A 14,590-nucleotide genomic window follows, 5' to 3' on the forward strand; every position below is an offset into this window, starting at 1 on the left:
ATTTAATTAATTTCCGTATTGTCGTTTCTTGACCTTTACTCTTGCTTTCTTTATTGCCAGTGTTTTACTCAAACCCTGCTAGTGAGTCCATTTCTTTACAATATTTCGGTAAATACAGCATGAACGATTCCCAGTCTTTTTTAAAATCTCTGTTGTCTTTGTCTCTGAGTCTTCCCGTGAGTTTTGCCGTTTCTGCATATTCCATAATTTTAACTTGCCATTCTTCTTTCATTGGTATATTGTCTTGTCTTGTCTTGTCTTGTCTTGTCTTGTCTTGTCTTGTCTTGTCTTGTCTTCATAGAATCCTAGAGTTGGAATAGACCACAAGGACCATCGAGTCCAACCCCCTGCCAAGCAGGAAACACCATCAGAGCACTCCTGACATATGGTTGTCAAGCCTCTGCTTAAAGACCTCCAAAGAAGGAGACTCCACCACACTCCTTGGCAGCAAATTCCACTGTCAAACAGCTCTTACTGTCAGGAAGTTCTTCCTAATGTTTAGGTGGAATCTTCTTTCTTGTAGTTTGGATCCATTGCTCCGTGTCCGCTTCTTTGGAGCAGCAGAAAACAACCTTTCTCCCTCCTCTATGTGACATCCTTTTATATATTTGAGCATGGCTATCATATCACCCCTTAACCTCCTCTTCTCCAGGCTAAACATGCCCAGCTCCCTTAGCCGTTCCTCATAAGGCATCGTTTCCAGGCCTTTGACCATTTTGGTTGCCCTCCTCTGGACACGTTCCAGTTTGTCAGTGTCCTTCTTGAACTGTGGTGCCCAGAACTGGACACAGTACTCCAGGTGAGGTCTGACCAGAGCAGAATACAGTGGCACTATTACTTCCCTTGATCTAGATGCTATACTCCTATTGATGCAGCCCAGAATTGCATTGGCTTTTTTAGCTGCCGCGTCACACTGTTGGCTCATGTCAAGTTTCTTGTCTTGTCTTGTCTTGTCTTGTCTTGTCTTGTCTTGTCTTGTCTTCCTTTCCTTTCCTTTCCCTTCCTCTTCCCCTTCCTCTTTCTCTTTCTCATTCCCATTCTCTTTCTCTTTCTCTTTCTCTTTCTATCGCTTCTTAAATATGTCTCCACGCCTCTGTCACTATCCAGGGGGGAAGGAGCTTAGGAGATAATTTTCTTTGGGGGACCAACAACTTGGACGTCTGTAAAAGAGGATTAGACAAATTCATGAAGAGAGGACTATTGATAGGCTCCCAGCCAGGACGGCTCTGCCCTGCCTCCACAGATAGAGGCAGCAATGTTCCTGAATCCCAGTTGCTGGAAACCTCAGGAGGGGAGAGAGTTGCTCTTGTGTTCGAATCCTGCTTTGGTTGGTTTCCCTTTGGTGCATCTGGTCAGCCCCTGTGAGAACAGGATGCTGGGCTAGATGGGCCCCTGGCCTGATCCAGCAGAGTTCTTCATATGTTCTTGAGATTGGACAGAAGGAGCAAGACGCTCGCCCTGCCCAATCCCTGCCTTGCCCTGGAGGTCTGGGCTGCTTGTTCCTCGGGTCTTAAGGGGGTCTCCTCCATCTCTCCTGTCTTTCTCAGGAAGTTGGTTTGCGGCCCCAACGCCATTGAAATCGAAGTCCGCCCCATCTGGAAATTGCTCTTTAAAGAGGTAACGGGGGTCCCTTTATTTGGGTTATTTGTTAAAGTTACTGTATTTTTCGCTCCATAGGGCGCACCTAGTTTTCAGGGGGGGAAATCAAGGGGGAAAAATCTTATTTCCCCCCCAGCCCCAAAGAGCAGCGTACAGGCTGTGCGCAACCTCTCCCTTCCGGAGGGGCTGCGCGCGTCTATGGCACAAGCCAAGAAAGCCAGCGGGATGGATCCCGCTCGCTGTTTTGGCTTCCTCTTTAGCCCCGCACAACCTCTCCCTGCCGGAGGGGCTGTGCGTTGCTTTCGCTGAAGCCTGGAGAGCGAGAGGGGTCGGTGTGCACCGAGCCCTCTCGCTCTCCAGGCTTCAGTAAAGGCAACCCGAAGCCTCCGGAGCGCGGCGGGAGCGCTCCCTCTGCGCTTCGGAGGCTTAGCGTTGCTATCGCTGAAGCCAAGGAGCCTGCATTCGCTCCATAGGACGCACACACATTTCCCATCAATTTTTGGAGGGGAAAAAGTGTGTCCTATAGAGCGAAAAATACGGTATATGCCACTCTTCCTCCGAAGATTGAAGGGAAAGAGGCAGCAGCCATCGCAGTGGCAGGGTGGATGGGCGGGGAGGTGGCGCTGAGGCTCCTGGAGAGACCGGTTTATTTGTTGCACCTTTTCCTCTGAGGAGCCCATGGTGGTGCGCATGGCTCTTGGGCCCCCACGACAACCCCGTGGGGTAGGCTAGGCTTAGAGAAGGCAGCGACTGGTCCCCAAGGTCATGCCCAGTGAGGAGCATCATCATCATTTATTATTTCTACCTCGTCCATCTGGCTGGGTTTCCCCAGCCACTCTGGGCGGCTTCCAACAAAAGATTAAAATTACATTAAAACATCAGGCATTAAAAACCTCCCTAAACAGGGCTGCCTTCAGATGTCTTCTAAAAGTAATTTCGTTGTCCCCGAGATATTATTATTATTATTAAAAGTCAAAGAGTTGTTTATTTCCTTGACATCTGGTGAGAGGGTGTTCCACAGAGCGGGAGCCACCACCGAGAAGGCCCTCTGCCTGGTTCCCTGTAACTTGGCTTCTCCCAGTGGGGGAACCGCCAGAAGGCCTTTGGAGCTGGATCTCAGCAGAACGATGGGGGTGGAGATGCTCCTTCATACTGGGCCGAGGCTGTTTAGCGGAGATTCGAACCCTGGTCTCTCCCAGGTCCTAGTCCAGCACTCTGACCCCTGCGCCACACTGCCTCTCTAGTTGGCAAGAGGACCAGCATGGAGTCCTGGGATGCTCGTCGGTCAGAGATAGGCAGGCAGGCAGACTGACGTTCTCTGCCCCGTGTTCTCTCTGCAGATCCTGAACCCTTTTTACATCTTCCAAACCTTCACGCTGACCCTCTGGCTGGTCCAGGGATACATTGAGTACTCCATTGCCATCATCATCCTGTCCGTCATCTCTATCGCCCTCACGGTGTACGACCTCCGACAGGTGAGTCTGCCGCTCAGGGCTTCTCCATGTCTGAGTGCTCTTTTGGTGCTTGGTTGTGTTTTTTTTTGCTCCAGAGATTTCCCAGCAAAAACCTGCTCTTTAAAGCCAAATTGGAACAAACAGCTGTCTGCGGAAAACCCCAACGGCCATTTGTTGCGCTTCAGTTTTAAAGAGTGAGTTTTCGCAGGGGCAAAAAAAGGGGGGGGGGCACTCAGACACAGAACTTGAAAGCCTGGAACTCAGGACAAGAGGTCCCTGCTGCCTTTAATCCGTCAGATTTGTATAGAGCTTTAATTCTAAGCAAAGGATCTTTGGGGATGGGAGTGCCTTAAGCCTCCCGGAAGACCTCGCCCTCTCTCACGCTGCAGGGCACCACCCTCTCGGAGGCACCTCTTCCACTCAGCCTTGGGTTTATTTGGCCAGCTTTTCTGCCTGGCTTTTCCCATCCTGCTGACCCCCTTAGCGATATTGTGCCAGGGCTGATGGAAGTTGCATGAGAGAAAGTGGAAAGAGAAACGTTTTCCTCCCTCTCTCCTAACACTAGAATGCAGGGGAATGTTGGAAGATTCAGGACATGTTTCTAAAAAATTAAAAAATCCTGCTTCACACAGCACATGGTTAAACTGTGGAACTCCCTGCCACAAGGTTTCCCACAGTCCCCTGCTTGGCCCCTGTGAGAACAGGATGCTGGACTAGATGGGCCCCCTTTAGCCTGGTCCAGCAGGCTCTCCTTTTGCGTGTGATTGAATTTTACCCACTAAAGAGGAGCCGGCTGGAAGGGCCGCCTCAGACACGCTCAGTGCCTAAGTCTTTTCTTTCCGCAGCAATCGATCAAGTTGCACAACCTGGTGAAGGAGCACAACAAGGTGGAAGTCATGGCCTGGACCAAGAATGAAGGTGTGTGTGTGTGTGTGTGTGTGTGTGTGTGTGTGTGTGTGTTTGTATTGTGGTCCTGAGACAGCTGCCTTCTTCTCCTGCCCCACAGCCTCCCCTTCCTCTCCTGGCACTATCCTTCTTCCCCACCTCCCCACACTGGGCAGCCTCAAGGCCTTTAAAGGAAGGGTTCCCAAACTCTTCTGGGCCACAAGCTGTAGCTTCAGGCCCCACTCTCTTGGGCCCCCCGGAAAATTTAAAGGGGAAAAAACTGGACGTACAGTTCCAAAATAAAAGATAAAAAGCAAATACAGTGGTACCTGTATTGTTCTGGAGGCCCGTTCGCAACATGAAAAGAGCGCAACCTGAAGTGCCGTATCCGCGCAGGTGCGTGGTGCAATTTGGCGGTTGTGCGCATGCGCGAGTGGCGAAACCCGGAAGTCACCCTTTCCAGTACTTCCGGGTCGCCACGGGACGTAACCTGAAAGAACGTAATATGAAGCAAACGTAACATTGAGGTATGACTGTACAGTGGTCCCTCGGTTTATGAACTTAATGTGTTCCGGAAGTCCGTTCTTAAACCGAAACCATTCTTAAACTGAGGCACTCTTTCCCGAATGAGGCCTCCCGCCGCCGGTGCCCTTCCACCGTTCGGATTCCGTTCTTAAACTGAGGTAAAGTTTGCAAACTGGGACACTACTTCCAGTTTTGCTGAGTTCGTAAACCGAATCATTCGTAAACAGGACTTTTCTTAAACCGAGGTACCACTGTAAAATAAAACCTACATACAGCGACGGTGTTTTGTGTTGTGTAGGCTCCTATTTATTATGTGCAAGTGGCTTTAGATACCTATTAGGTCCATAAATTAGTATATAGCACATATTCAACAGCGGCAATTTGTTGTTGACAAAGGACAGCTGGACATATACAGGGCCCCATTACCTTCAGGAGCTGAGTGCCGCATCAAACCTAAATCCGGCCCTGGGGCCACCCCCCCTTGGTTCCATTAAATCCAAAAACAGATTGGAAAACTGGGCCCAAACCAGGAAATAAAATAATAATAATAATAATAATAATAATAATAATAATAATAACGACACCCTGTCTTTCCCCCTGAAATGAATTTCAATAGGGATAAGCATAAGGTTCTATCCAGACTTTTAGGCAGAGCTCAGCGCTTTAAAGCTCTGCGCCTGAGCGGTTGCTGTTGTTGTTTGTCCCGGCACTTTTCCTGGGCAACCTGCGCTTTAATAGAGCCCCTTTTCCTGCAGGGAGCTGCAAGGTGGAATCCTGCCAGCTGGTCCCAGGAGATGTCCTCCTCTTGGAAAGCCAGACGTTTTCTCTGCCCTGCGATGCCATCCTGATAGAAGGGAGCTGCGTGGTCAACGAGGGGATGCTCACAGGTACACAGAACTGTCCTGGCCTCCCTTTGCCCTTCTCCCACGCCCTCCTTCTGCCCGCTCTGCTTTCTTTCTCACGCAGATGAAGGGATTTGGAGGGAGGCAGCCTGAAAGGTAAATTTAAAGGGGGGGGCAGGTAAATTAAACTGTGGAACTCTCTCCAGCAGGAGACAGTCATTTGGCCACTAAATAGAATGGCTTTAGAAGAGGGTGGCGCAAACTCATGGCGGGGGAGAGGGCTATAAGTGGTCCTACTCTGCCCCCACAGTCAGAGGCAGCGATGCTTCGGGATCTCAGTTGCCAGAGGAAAGAGGGTGATTGGGCTCCGATCCTGCTTGCCCGTTTCCCATTGGGGCATTTGAGACCTTCGGGTGTAGGGCAGTGTGGAAATTAAAAATAAAAATAAACATTTGGATGGCCCCGGTGAGAACAGGATGCTGAAGGGGATGGGGATATTTTCACCCCCTCCCATTGCAAGAATCTCCAGAAGTTTTCAGAAAGGAGGGGCAGAAACTGCTCTTCGCTTCTTCCACTTCTGCCTGACTCTGTGGGAGTCTGTGTGTTATCTATGTAGTGATTAGATGGCTGAGTGAGAGCTGTCACCCTCATGCAAGCCAGTACCTCTTTAGTGTTAGTTTGCAGTAGCTATTGGAATAAAAGAAGTTATGCTTCACAGCTTTCTTCCGTGTTGTTCATACTCTGCTGAGGTTGGTGCTCACAATGGACAGTTGTGGGTCCAGTGCACTTAGACCTGCTTTCCAGGAGTGGAAGGTCTCTGGAAGTGCTCCAGTTCGCCTAGTCCAGTTGGGGCAGATCCAGATATGGAGCCCAGTCATTGGCATCGGTTCAAAGGCGTACTGACACTTCTTACCTTATTTTTCGCTCTATAGGATGCACCTGACCGTAGGACGCACCTTGTTTTAGAGGGGGAGAACAAGAAAAAAAATTCTCCCCCTCTCTGTGCAGCGCCCCTTCAGCGAAGCGGCAGGAGAAACGGAGCCCCTCCTATTTCTCCTCCCGCTTGGCTGAAGGGGCGCTGCGCAGCTCTCCCTCTCCCACATTGCCCTCGCCTTCAGTGATGGCAACCCAAAGCCTCTGGAGCGCAGCGGGAGTTCCCGCTGCGCTCCGGAGGCTTCAGGCGGCTATCTTTGAAGCCTGGAGAGCGAGAGGGGTTGATGCGCACTGACCCCTCTCACTCTCCAGGCTTCGGTAAAGGCAACCCGAAGCCTCTGGAGCGCGGCAGGAGCGCTCCCTCTGCGCCTTGGAGGCTTCGCGTTGCTATCTCTGAAGCCAAGGAGCCTGCATTTGCTCCATAAGACGCACACACATTTCCCCTTAATTTTTGGAGGGGAAAATGTGTGTCTTATAGAGCGAGAAATACGGTACAGCCTTTTCGGCCGAGGGGAACACAACATTCATGGGCACCATCCCCTTGGCAGCTCCTTCCGCTCTCTGCAGTGCCACCTCAGTGTGTGCCATTGCAATGAAGACAACACTCTTGTCTGGCCCCATCTTGGTTTTCTTCCCCTTGTATCTCATTGCCGTTTGTAAGCTCCTTGGGGCAGAGCCTCCCCTGAAGCGCTGTGCGCTTTGATGGTTCTGTGCAAAGTAATTGCCACCATTGGTAATAATCCATGCACACTGATTCAAGCTGCAAGAAAGGCAGTTTTGTGTATACATTAGGAAGAACATCTTCTGGTTCTTCAAGATCCTCTTTGATGGCGGAATGGTCTCCTTCGGGAGATGGTGGACTCTCCTTCCTTGGAGGTTTCTAAGCAGAGGTTGGGTGGCCATCTGCCAGGGATGCTCTAGCCGAGATTTCAGCCTTGCCGGGGGTTGGTCTAGATGACTCTGGGGGTCCCTTCCAACTCCACGATGCCATGATTCTGTGGTGATGTCCACTGAGCGGGTGGGATTTGGGCTGCGTTTGCAGGCGAAAGTGTTCCCGTGATGAAGACCCCCTTGCCCCAAACGGACAACACCAAGCCCTGGAAAGTTCACAGCGTGGAAGACTACCGCCGACACGTCCTCTTCTGCGGCACAGAGGTCATCCAGACCAAGCGAGCGGGAAAAGGCCCCGTCAGAGCCGTCGTGCTGCAGACCGGTGAGTCAAGCAGCTGTTGTGTGAAAAAACCTGCTCCCTTTCCCTTATGGGGTATGCAGGAGCCCCTATAGAGTCCTTTGTAGGTTCTCCATCTGTTGGAGAAAATAACAGAGGCCAAGCAGAGAATATTGAGAAGCAAAGCAGCTAGTAAGCCTGATCTTTATTAAACTGTTGCAACAGGGTCCCCACTCACCCCACGAAGGAGGGAGGAGGAACCCAGAACAATGGTGTGCAAGCCCTTATATAGACATTTTAAATTCCCACCCTGTAGTCCAAGACCACCCCCAGAAACATCATACATACATCACAGAAAGAGGTGGTCCCCAGCAGAAACTGGAGTGTCTTGCTTCTCTCCTATCTGCCAGGATACCTTATCTGATGCCTTTTCTGGGTAGCCTGGCCAGCCTAGTCCTTGGAGATGGTAAATCCTTCGTTTCTGAATCTCATACACATATTGAGAGTGTGCTCATCTTCACAGATACTTGCCAGACTGTATTTACAGCGAGGTGTAAGCAGCCTCTACAATTGGAAAGCTTTCCCCATTTCCTTCCTCCTTACAAACACTATATGTACTGTTTCAGACACTATACTTACGCATGTGTGTTTGCCTTGTACATTTATGAACATTCATTTTTATATATACCATATTTTTCACTCTATAAGATGCACCCGACCATAAGACACACCTAGTTTTTAGAAGAGGAAAACAAGAAAAAAAATATTCTGAATCAAATGTTGTTGAAGAGGCTTTGCACGGTTATCAATCCCTCTTACTGTTCTGGCTTCAGCGATAGCTGTGCAGCCTGCATTCACTCCATAAGACGCACACACATTTCCCCTTACTTTTTAGGAGGGAAAAGGTGTGTCTTATAGAGCGAAAAATACGGTGTGTGTGTGTGTGTATGACCTTAGAATTCCTATAACACAGCTTTGTGATTTTGCACCTCTTTAAGGTAGGGAGATGGGTGACCCTGAGTGCGGGGGGGGGGGGGAGAGGAGAGAAAAATCGAAGCTATTTTTGCAATTAGGACTCTTGCCTGTTGGTCCCTGGGAAGGTCATGGCCTCCCTTTTCCCTTCCTTCATGCCCTCCTTCTGCCCCCCCCCCCCGTTTCTTCCTCATGCAGATGAAGGGATTTGGAGGGAGGCGGTTTTGCAGGTGACAGGGGTGTGGTGGGGGGGGGGGTGGAAAGTTAAACTATGGAACTCTTCCTGAAGTGAAGCGTGACTCTCCTTTCTTGAAAGTTGATGGTGCATGTGATGAATGCGTGCAAAATCCTAAATTGAGCTTGTCTCACCTGGTGCCAAGAGGAAGCTTTTGAAAACTAACAATAGCATACAGGGAGGTGAGAGAATGTAGACCTGCAGGTTGTGCCAAAGAGCCTCTTCTCCAGGCCTGATTTTGGTGCCCCAAAAAGGGTAACTGTGTCTTGGGCAGCTCAGTGATAAGCGAAACCTTTATCGTCAGGAGTATTCAGTCTGCTCTGTGGAGCGGGAAGGGAGCTCACTGGCATCCAGGAATGAGATGGGTCCATGGCCTTGTTGTGGCCTTTCCGCCCCCATCGTCCAGCTCGGACACAGGTCCAGCTCTGAGGGCCTTCTGGCGGTTCCCTCCCTGCGAGAAGTGAGGTTGCAGGGAACCAGGCAGAGGGCCTTCTCAGTGGTGGCACCCACCCTGTGGAACGCCCTCCCTTCAGAGGTCAAGGAGATGAGTAATTATATAACATTTAGGAAACATCTGAAAGCAGCCCTGTATTAAAGGTAAAGGTACCCCTGCCCGTTCGGGCCAGTCTTGCCAGACTCTAGGGTTGTGCGCTCATCTCACTCAAGAGGCCGGGAGCCAGCGCTGTCCGCAGACACTTCCGGGTCACGTGGCCAGCGTGACAAGCTCCATCTGGCGAGCCAGCGCAGCACACGGAACGCCGTTTACCTTCCCGCTGGTAAGCGGTCCCTATTTATCTACTTGCACCCAGGGGTGCTTTCAAACTGCTAGGTTGGCAGGCGCTGGGACTGAGCAGCGGGAGCGCACACCGCCGTGGGGATTCGAACCGCTGACCTGACGATCGGCAAGTCCTAGGCGCTGAGGTTTTACCCACAGCGCCACCCGCAAATGTTTGATGTTTTTATTATGTTTTTAGATGTGCTGTAAGTTGCCCAGGGTGGTTGGGGAAACCAGGCAGGTGGGCAGGGAATAAATAAATAAATAAATAAATAAATAAATAAATAAATAAATAAATAAATAAATAATGCTGATGATGATGGCAGGAGATGCATGTCTGGCGCCCCACAGCCAACTCTGTAGGCTCTCCCCACCTGCCTCCCTGTGGCTGTTTATCACGCAAGAGGATTAGAACTCTTCCAATACTTGGAGAGGGATGCGGGTGGTGCTGTGGGTTAAACCACAGAGCCCAGGACTTGCCGATCAGAAGGTCGGCGGTTCAAATCCCTACGACGGAGTGAGCTCCAATTGTTCAGTCCCTGCTCCTGCCCACCTAGCAGTTCGAAAGCACGTCAAAATGCAAGTAGATAAATAGGTACCGCTCCGGCGGGAAGGTAAGCAGCGTTTCCATGCGCTGCTCTGGTTCACCAGAAACGGCTTAGTCAGGCTGGCCATATGACCCGGAAGCTGTACGCTGGCTCCCTCGGCCAATAAAGTGAGATGAGCGCCGCAACCCCAGAGTCGGTCACGACTGGACCTAATGATCAGGGGTCCCTTTACCTTTACCTTACCAATATCTGGAAGGAGGAGCAAGCCTTCTTTCTGCTGCTCCAGAGAATGGAAGCCGAACCAAAGGATTTAGGCTGCAAGAAAGGAGGTCTCAGCTCAACCACAGAAAGAACTTTTGGAGGGTGAGAGCTGTTCCACAGTGGAAGGGTCTCCCTCGGAAAGTGGTGGACTCTCCTTCCTTGGAGGGCTTGAAGCAGAGCTTGGACGGCCGTCTCTCAGGGATGCTTTAGCCGAGATTCCTGCATTGCAGGGGGGTGGACTAGAGGACCCTCGGGGTCCCTCCCCACTATGATTCTATTGCTGGGAAAGTGTGCCTGCCCTCTGGGTTCCTTCCAAGTCACTGTGCTTAGAGCTAGTTTCATGTGAGGCTGTTTCTGGGACCGCAGGCACATGCCATCCTACACACTCCAAAGCCATAAGAAATCCAGTCCTAGGCACTTTTATTAGAATCAGTGAACTGCAGAGTCCCTGACAGATGGCCAGCTGCGTTTGGGCTCCGTGGAGCTTCCTCCCGAGTAAGCACACAGAGGATCACAGACAAAAATCCAAGCGCAAGAAGAATGGAATGTGGGGCTCTTACCTTGGACGCCAAGTTCTCTGGGAAGCCAAAGGACAAGGTCTAGGGGAAACTCCTTGGGCCGAGTCTGTGTCCTGCGTTCGAGTGTCGCCCATGCCCCGTTTTGCTGCAGGTTTCAACACCGCCAAGGGAGACCTGGTGAGGTCCATCCTTTACCCCAAGCCCCTGAACTTCCGCCTCTACCGAGAGGCCTTCCGCTTCATCGTGGGCCTGGCTCTCATCGGCATCCTGGGGCTGGTCTACACCATCGGGGTGTATGTGAGCCGCAAGGTGAGTCTCGGAGAGACAACACAGTCTAGTGGTTAGAGTGCTGAGCTAGGACCCAAATCCCCATTGGGCCGTGACGCCCACTGGTTGGGACCTTCTCTCCGCCTGACCTACCTCACAGGGCTGTTGTGGGGATGGAAAGGGAAGGAGGAGGAGGAGAGGCTCCTTGAGTACCCTGGAGGAAAAGGTGGGCTGTGAATGCAATAAATCAATAGGGCTGGGCGGGGGGCTCGGATCGAGCCCCTTAAGGCAGAGGTGCATGGCCGACCCGCTGACCACATCGTTTGTGCTGTCCCAGCAACCCGTCTCGGACACGGTGACCATGGCGCTCCTCCTCATGACGGTCGCGGTCCCTCCAGCCATTCCGGCCGCCTTGACCACCGGCATCGTCTACGCCCAGAGGAGGCTGAAGAAGAAGAAGATCTTCTGCATCAGCCCTCAGAGGATCAACATCTGCGGGCAGATCAACCTGGTGTGCTTCGACAAGGTGCCGTCTCTGGGGAATGCCCTTGGGGTTTCAAAGTCCAAATTGGCCAGACTTTGTCATAAAACGGGAGAGTTGGAAGGGATCCTAAGCGCCACCTGCCTCAATCCCTGACGGAGGGACACCCCAAGTCTGCTTGAAACCCCCAAGGAAGGAGAGACCATCACCTTCCTCATCTCAGCTTGCAATCTCTTTCCTTGTAGTTTGAATCCTTTGGTTCTGGTAATGCGGTAATTTGGGTTTCAGGCACTGATTTCGCCAATGCATTACAGGGTAGAGCCCAGAGAGTACACTTTGCCCTGGGACACAAACTTTATAGGAAAAATATACATCGCTTTGGCTGTTTCATCCTCTCCCCAACCGCCGTCTGCCACCCCACCATCTCTCATCCAACCAGTCCTTGGAAACACTTTCTCAAGCCCATTTTTTAAAAAAATGTACATGCAGAGGCCTCCTTGTTCCTTATCAGGAGTTGTTTCTCATTCCTAACCTTCAAGCATTAACAGTTTGGGGGTCTGGCCGCACTCTTGGGTACGTGACTCTGGCCTTGCTGGTAATGGGTTCTACAGAATTTCTACCTCAGGCCTCAGGAGGGACCATGGCTTAGTACAGCAGTCAGCAAACTTTTTCAGCGGGGGGCTGGTCCACCATCCCTCAGACCTTGTGGTGGGCTGGACTATATATTGGGGGGGGGGGAATTGAACAAATTCTTCCTCAGCCACTCTGGGCGGCTTCCACAAAGACCCAAAATACACTAAGATATCACACATTAAAAACTTCCCTGAACAGGGCTGCCTTAAGATGTCTTGTAAATGTCATATAGTTGTTTCTTTCCTTGACATCTGATGGGAGGGCGTTCCACAGGGCAGGCGCCACTACCGAGAAGGCCCTCTGCCTGGTTCCCTGTAACCTCACTTCTCGCAATGAGGGAACTGCCAAAAGGCCCTCGGAGCTGGACCTCAGTGTCCGGGCAGAAGGATGGGGGTGGAGACGCTCCTTCAGATATACTGGACTGAGGCCGTTTAGGGCTTTCAAGGTCAGCAGCAACACTTTGAATTGTGCTCGGAAACGTACTGGGAGCCAATGTAGGTCTTTCAAGACCGGTGTTATATGGTCTTGGCGGCCGCTGCCAGTCACCAGTCTAGCTGCCGCATTCTGGATTAGTTGTAGTTTCCGAGTCACCTTCAAAGGTAGCCCCACGTAGAGCGCATTGCAGTAGTCCAAGCGGGAGATAACTAGAGCATGCACCACTCTGGTGAGACAGTCCGCGGGCAGGGAGGGTCTCAGCCTGCGTACCAGGTGGAGCTGGTAGACAGCTGCCCTGGATACAGAATTGACCAGCGCCTCCATGGACATCTGTGAGTCCAAAATGACTCCCAGGCTGCGCACCTGGTCCTTCAGGGGCACAGTTGCCCCATTCAGGGGTAACTGCCTTGAAGCCTTTGGGAACCCCCAGAGACCAAGGGTGCTTCACGCCTCCAGCGCTTTCATTCCTGGGACGTTTCCAGTCCTCAGGAGTTCTTTCCTCAAGGCTCAGTGGCACCCAGGGGCTGGGCTTCCACTGGGCAAGGGAGAAGGAAGCTCTGCGCCCCATGGAGAGCTTCCCGGTTCCCCCAGGGGCCTTCCCGTCTCTCTCTGCCCCCTCCCCGCTTTGTGGGTCCATCCCTCGCCTTCACCCACCCGCAAGGAGATCTGTGCCTGAGCTGCCCTGCGGCACTTGAGCTGAGCGTCGGGGCCTCCGCCTTCTGACCAGGGATGCCCTGTGTCTGTTTCCCCCCACCTAGACTGGCACGCTGACAGAGGATGGCCTGGATCTGTGGGGCGCCGTCCCCTGCGAGAAGAGGAGGTAAGCCGCCTGGAATGGTAGCGTTGCAAAGGGAAGTTGTGGTTGTTGTATCCCAGTGATCCTCTGGTCCAACTCCCCGGGGTGGCCAGAAAATTCCTTTGAAGTAAACCTGAATACGGAGAGATTAATGAAGAAGCGCTGCCCAGCCAAGGGGGTTGCAAAGCCTCAGGCACAAGGTGCGGGCTCTGCTTGGCTCCAGCCCCAGAGGGGGGGGGGGTTGCTGCTGCCCAGCTTCCTGCTGCCAAGGAGAGGCTTCGGGGAAATCTAGCAAGCCAGCCCTGCTCCTCTGCAGACTCCGGCAGCAGAGAACAGTGAGAGGTTTAGTCCTCTTGGCAGTGTCTGCTTTGGGGACGGCAGCAGATTCATTTCAGAAGTCTTTCACTTCTTAAATACAGAAGATTAAGGTGCCAACAGCCCATCTAGTCCAGCAGCACAGTAATCTTTCTTTGGGTACAGTTCCTTCCTTCCTTCCTTCCTTCCTTCCTTCCTTCCTTCCTTCCTTCCTTCCTTCCTTCCTTCCTTCCTTCCTTCCTTCCTCCTCCCTCTCCTCCTCCTCCTCCTCCTCCTCCTCCTCCTCCTCCTCCTCTTCTTCTTCTTCTCCTCCTCCTCCTCCTCCTCCCTCTCCTTCTCCTCCTCCTCCTCACTCCTCCTTCCTCCTCTTCTTCTTCTTCTTCTTCTTCTTCTTCTTCTTCTTCTTCTTCTTCTTCTTCTTCTTCCTCTCCTCCTCCTCCTCCCTCTTCTTCTTCCTCTCCTCTTCCTCCTCCTCCTCCTATGCCCCCTTGGCTCAGTTCCCTGTTGGGGGGGGGGGCGGGGGACCGCCTGCACTGCCCTAAATCTTGTTCTGGAGGAGCCACTGTGTGTTTGGCCTCTGGAACGAAAGGATTAAGGAGGTTATGTTGACAGTTTCCAACAAGGGCCGATTGTTTGCAATGACTGAAAGGCGGATTTAGGTTTCCAAGAGCCTTCCTCCTGACTTACTTCCCCCTAACTTGGAGGAGCAGGTGGGGATCGTTCCCTGGAAGCCAGCAGGATGCAGGACCTCCTCCTTCCTGGGAGACCAGCGAGAAGGAGATGGAAAGGTTGCTGGTCGGGTAGCACAGCTGGAGGCAGGAACGCTTGCTGGAAACCGCAGGAGGGGAAAGGACTCTTGGGCCGGACTAGATGATCCACGAAAACAAGAAAACCAAGAAAAAATGACAATACTTCAAAACATACAAAATGTTAAAATGCTGAAACAAC

The 14,590-nt window shown here is 51.9% G+C and overlaps 1 protein-coding gene across 1 annotated transcript in view; it reads left to right on the forward strand.

Annotated features, from left to right (window-relative positions):
* Positions 1–14,590, forward strand: part of LOC114598119 (putative cation-transporting ATPase 13A5) — a 59,183-nt gene that overhangs the window by 18,361 nt on the left and 26,232 nt on the right. Inside the window, exons 7-14 of the mRNA XM_028731816.2 lie at positions 1,548–1,617; positions 2,940–3,074; positions 3,899–3,971; positions 5,219–5,350; positions 7,281–7,451; positions 10,867–11,024; positions 11,320–11,508; positions 13,290–13,351. Coding sequence (XP_028587649.2) covers positions 1,548–1,617; positions 2,940–3,074; positions 3,899–3,971; positions 5,219–5,350; positions 7,281–7,451; positions 10,867–11,024; positions 11,320–11,508; positions 13,290–13,351 — 990 coding nt within the window. The remainder of the gene's footprint in view (positions 1–1,547; positions 1,618–2,939; positions 3,075–3,898; positions 3,972–5,218; positions 5,351–7,280; positions 7,452–10,866; positions 11,025–11,319; positions 11,509–13,289; positions 13,352–14,590) is intronic.

The sequence above is a fragment of the Podarcis muralis genome, chromosome 6, assembly GCF_964188315.1.
Source record: "Podarcis muralis chromosome 6, rPodMur119.hap1.1, whole genome shotgun sequence".
In the NCBI taxonomy this organism is placed as follows: Eukaryota; Metazoa; Chordata; class Lepidosauria; order Squamata; family Lacertidae; genus Podarcis; species Podarcis muralis.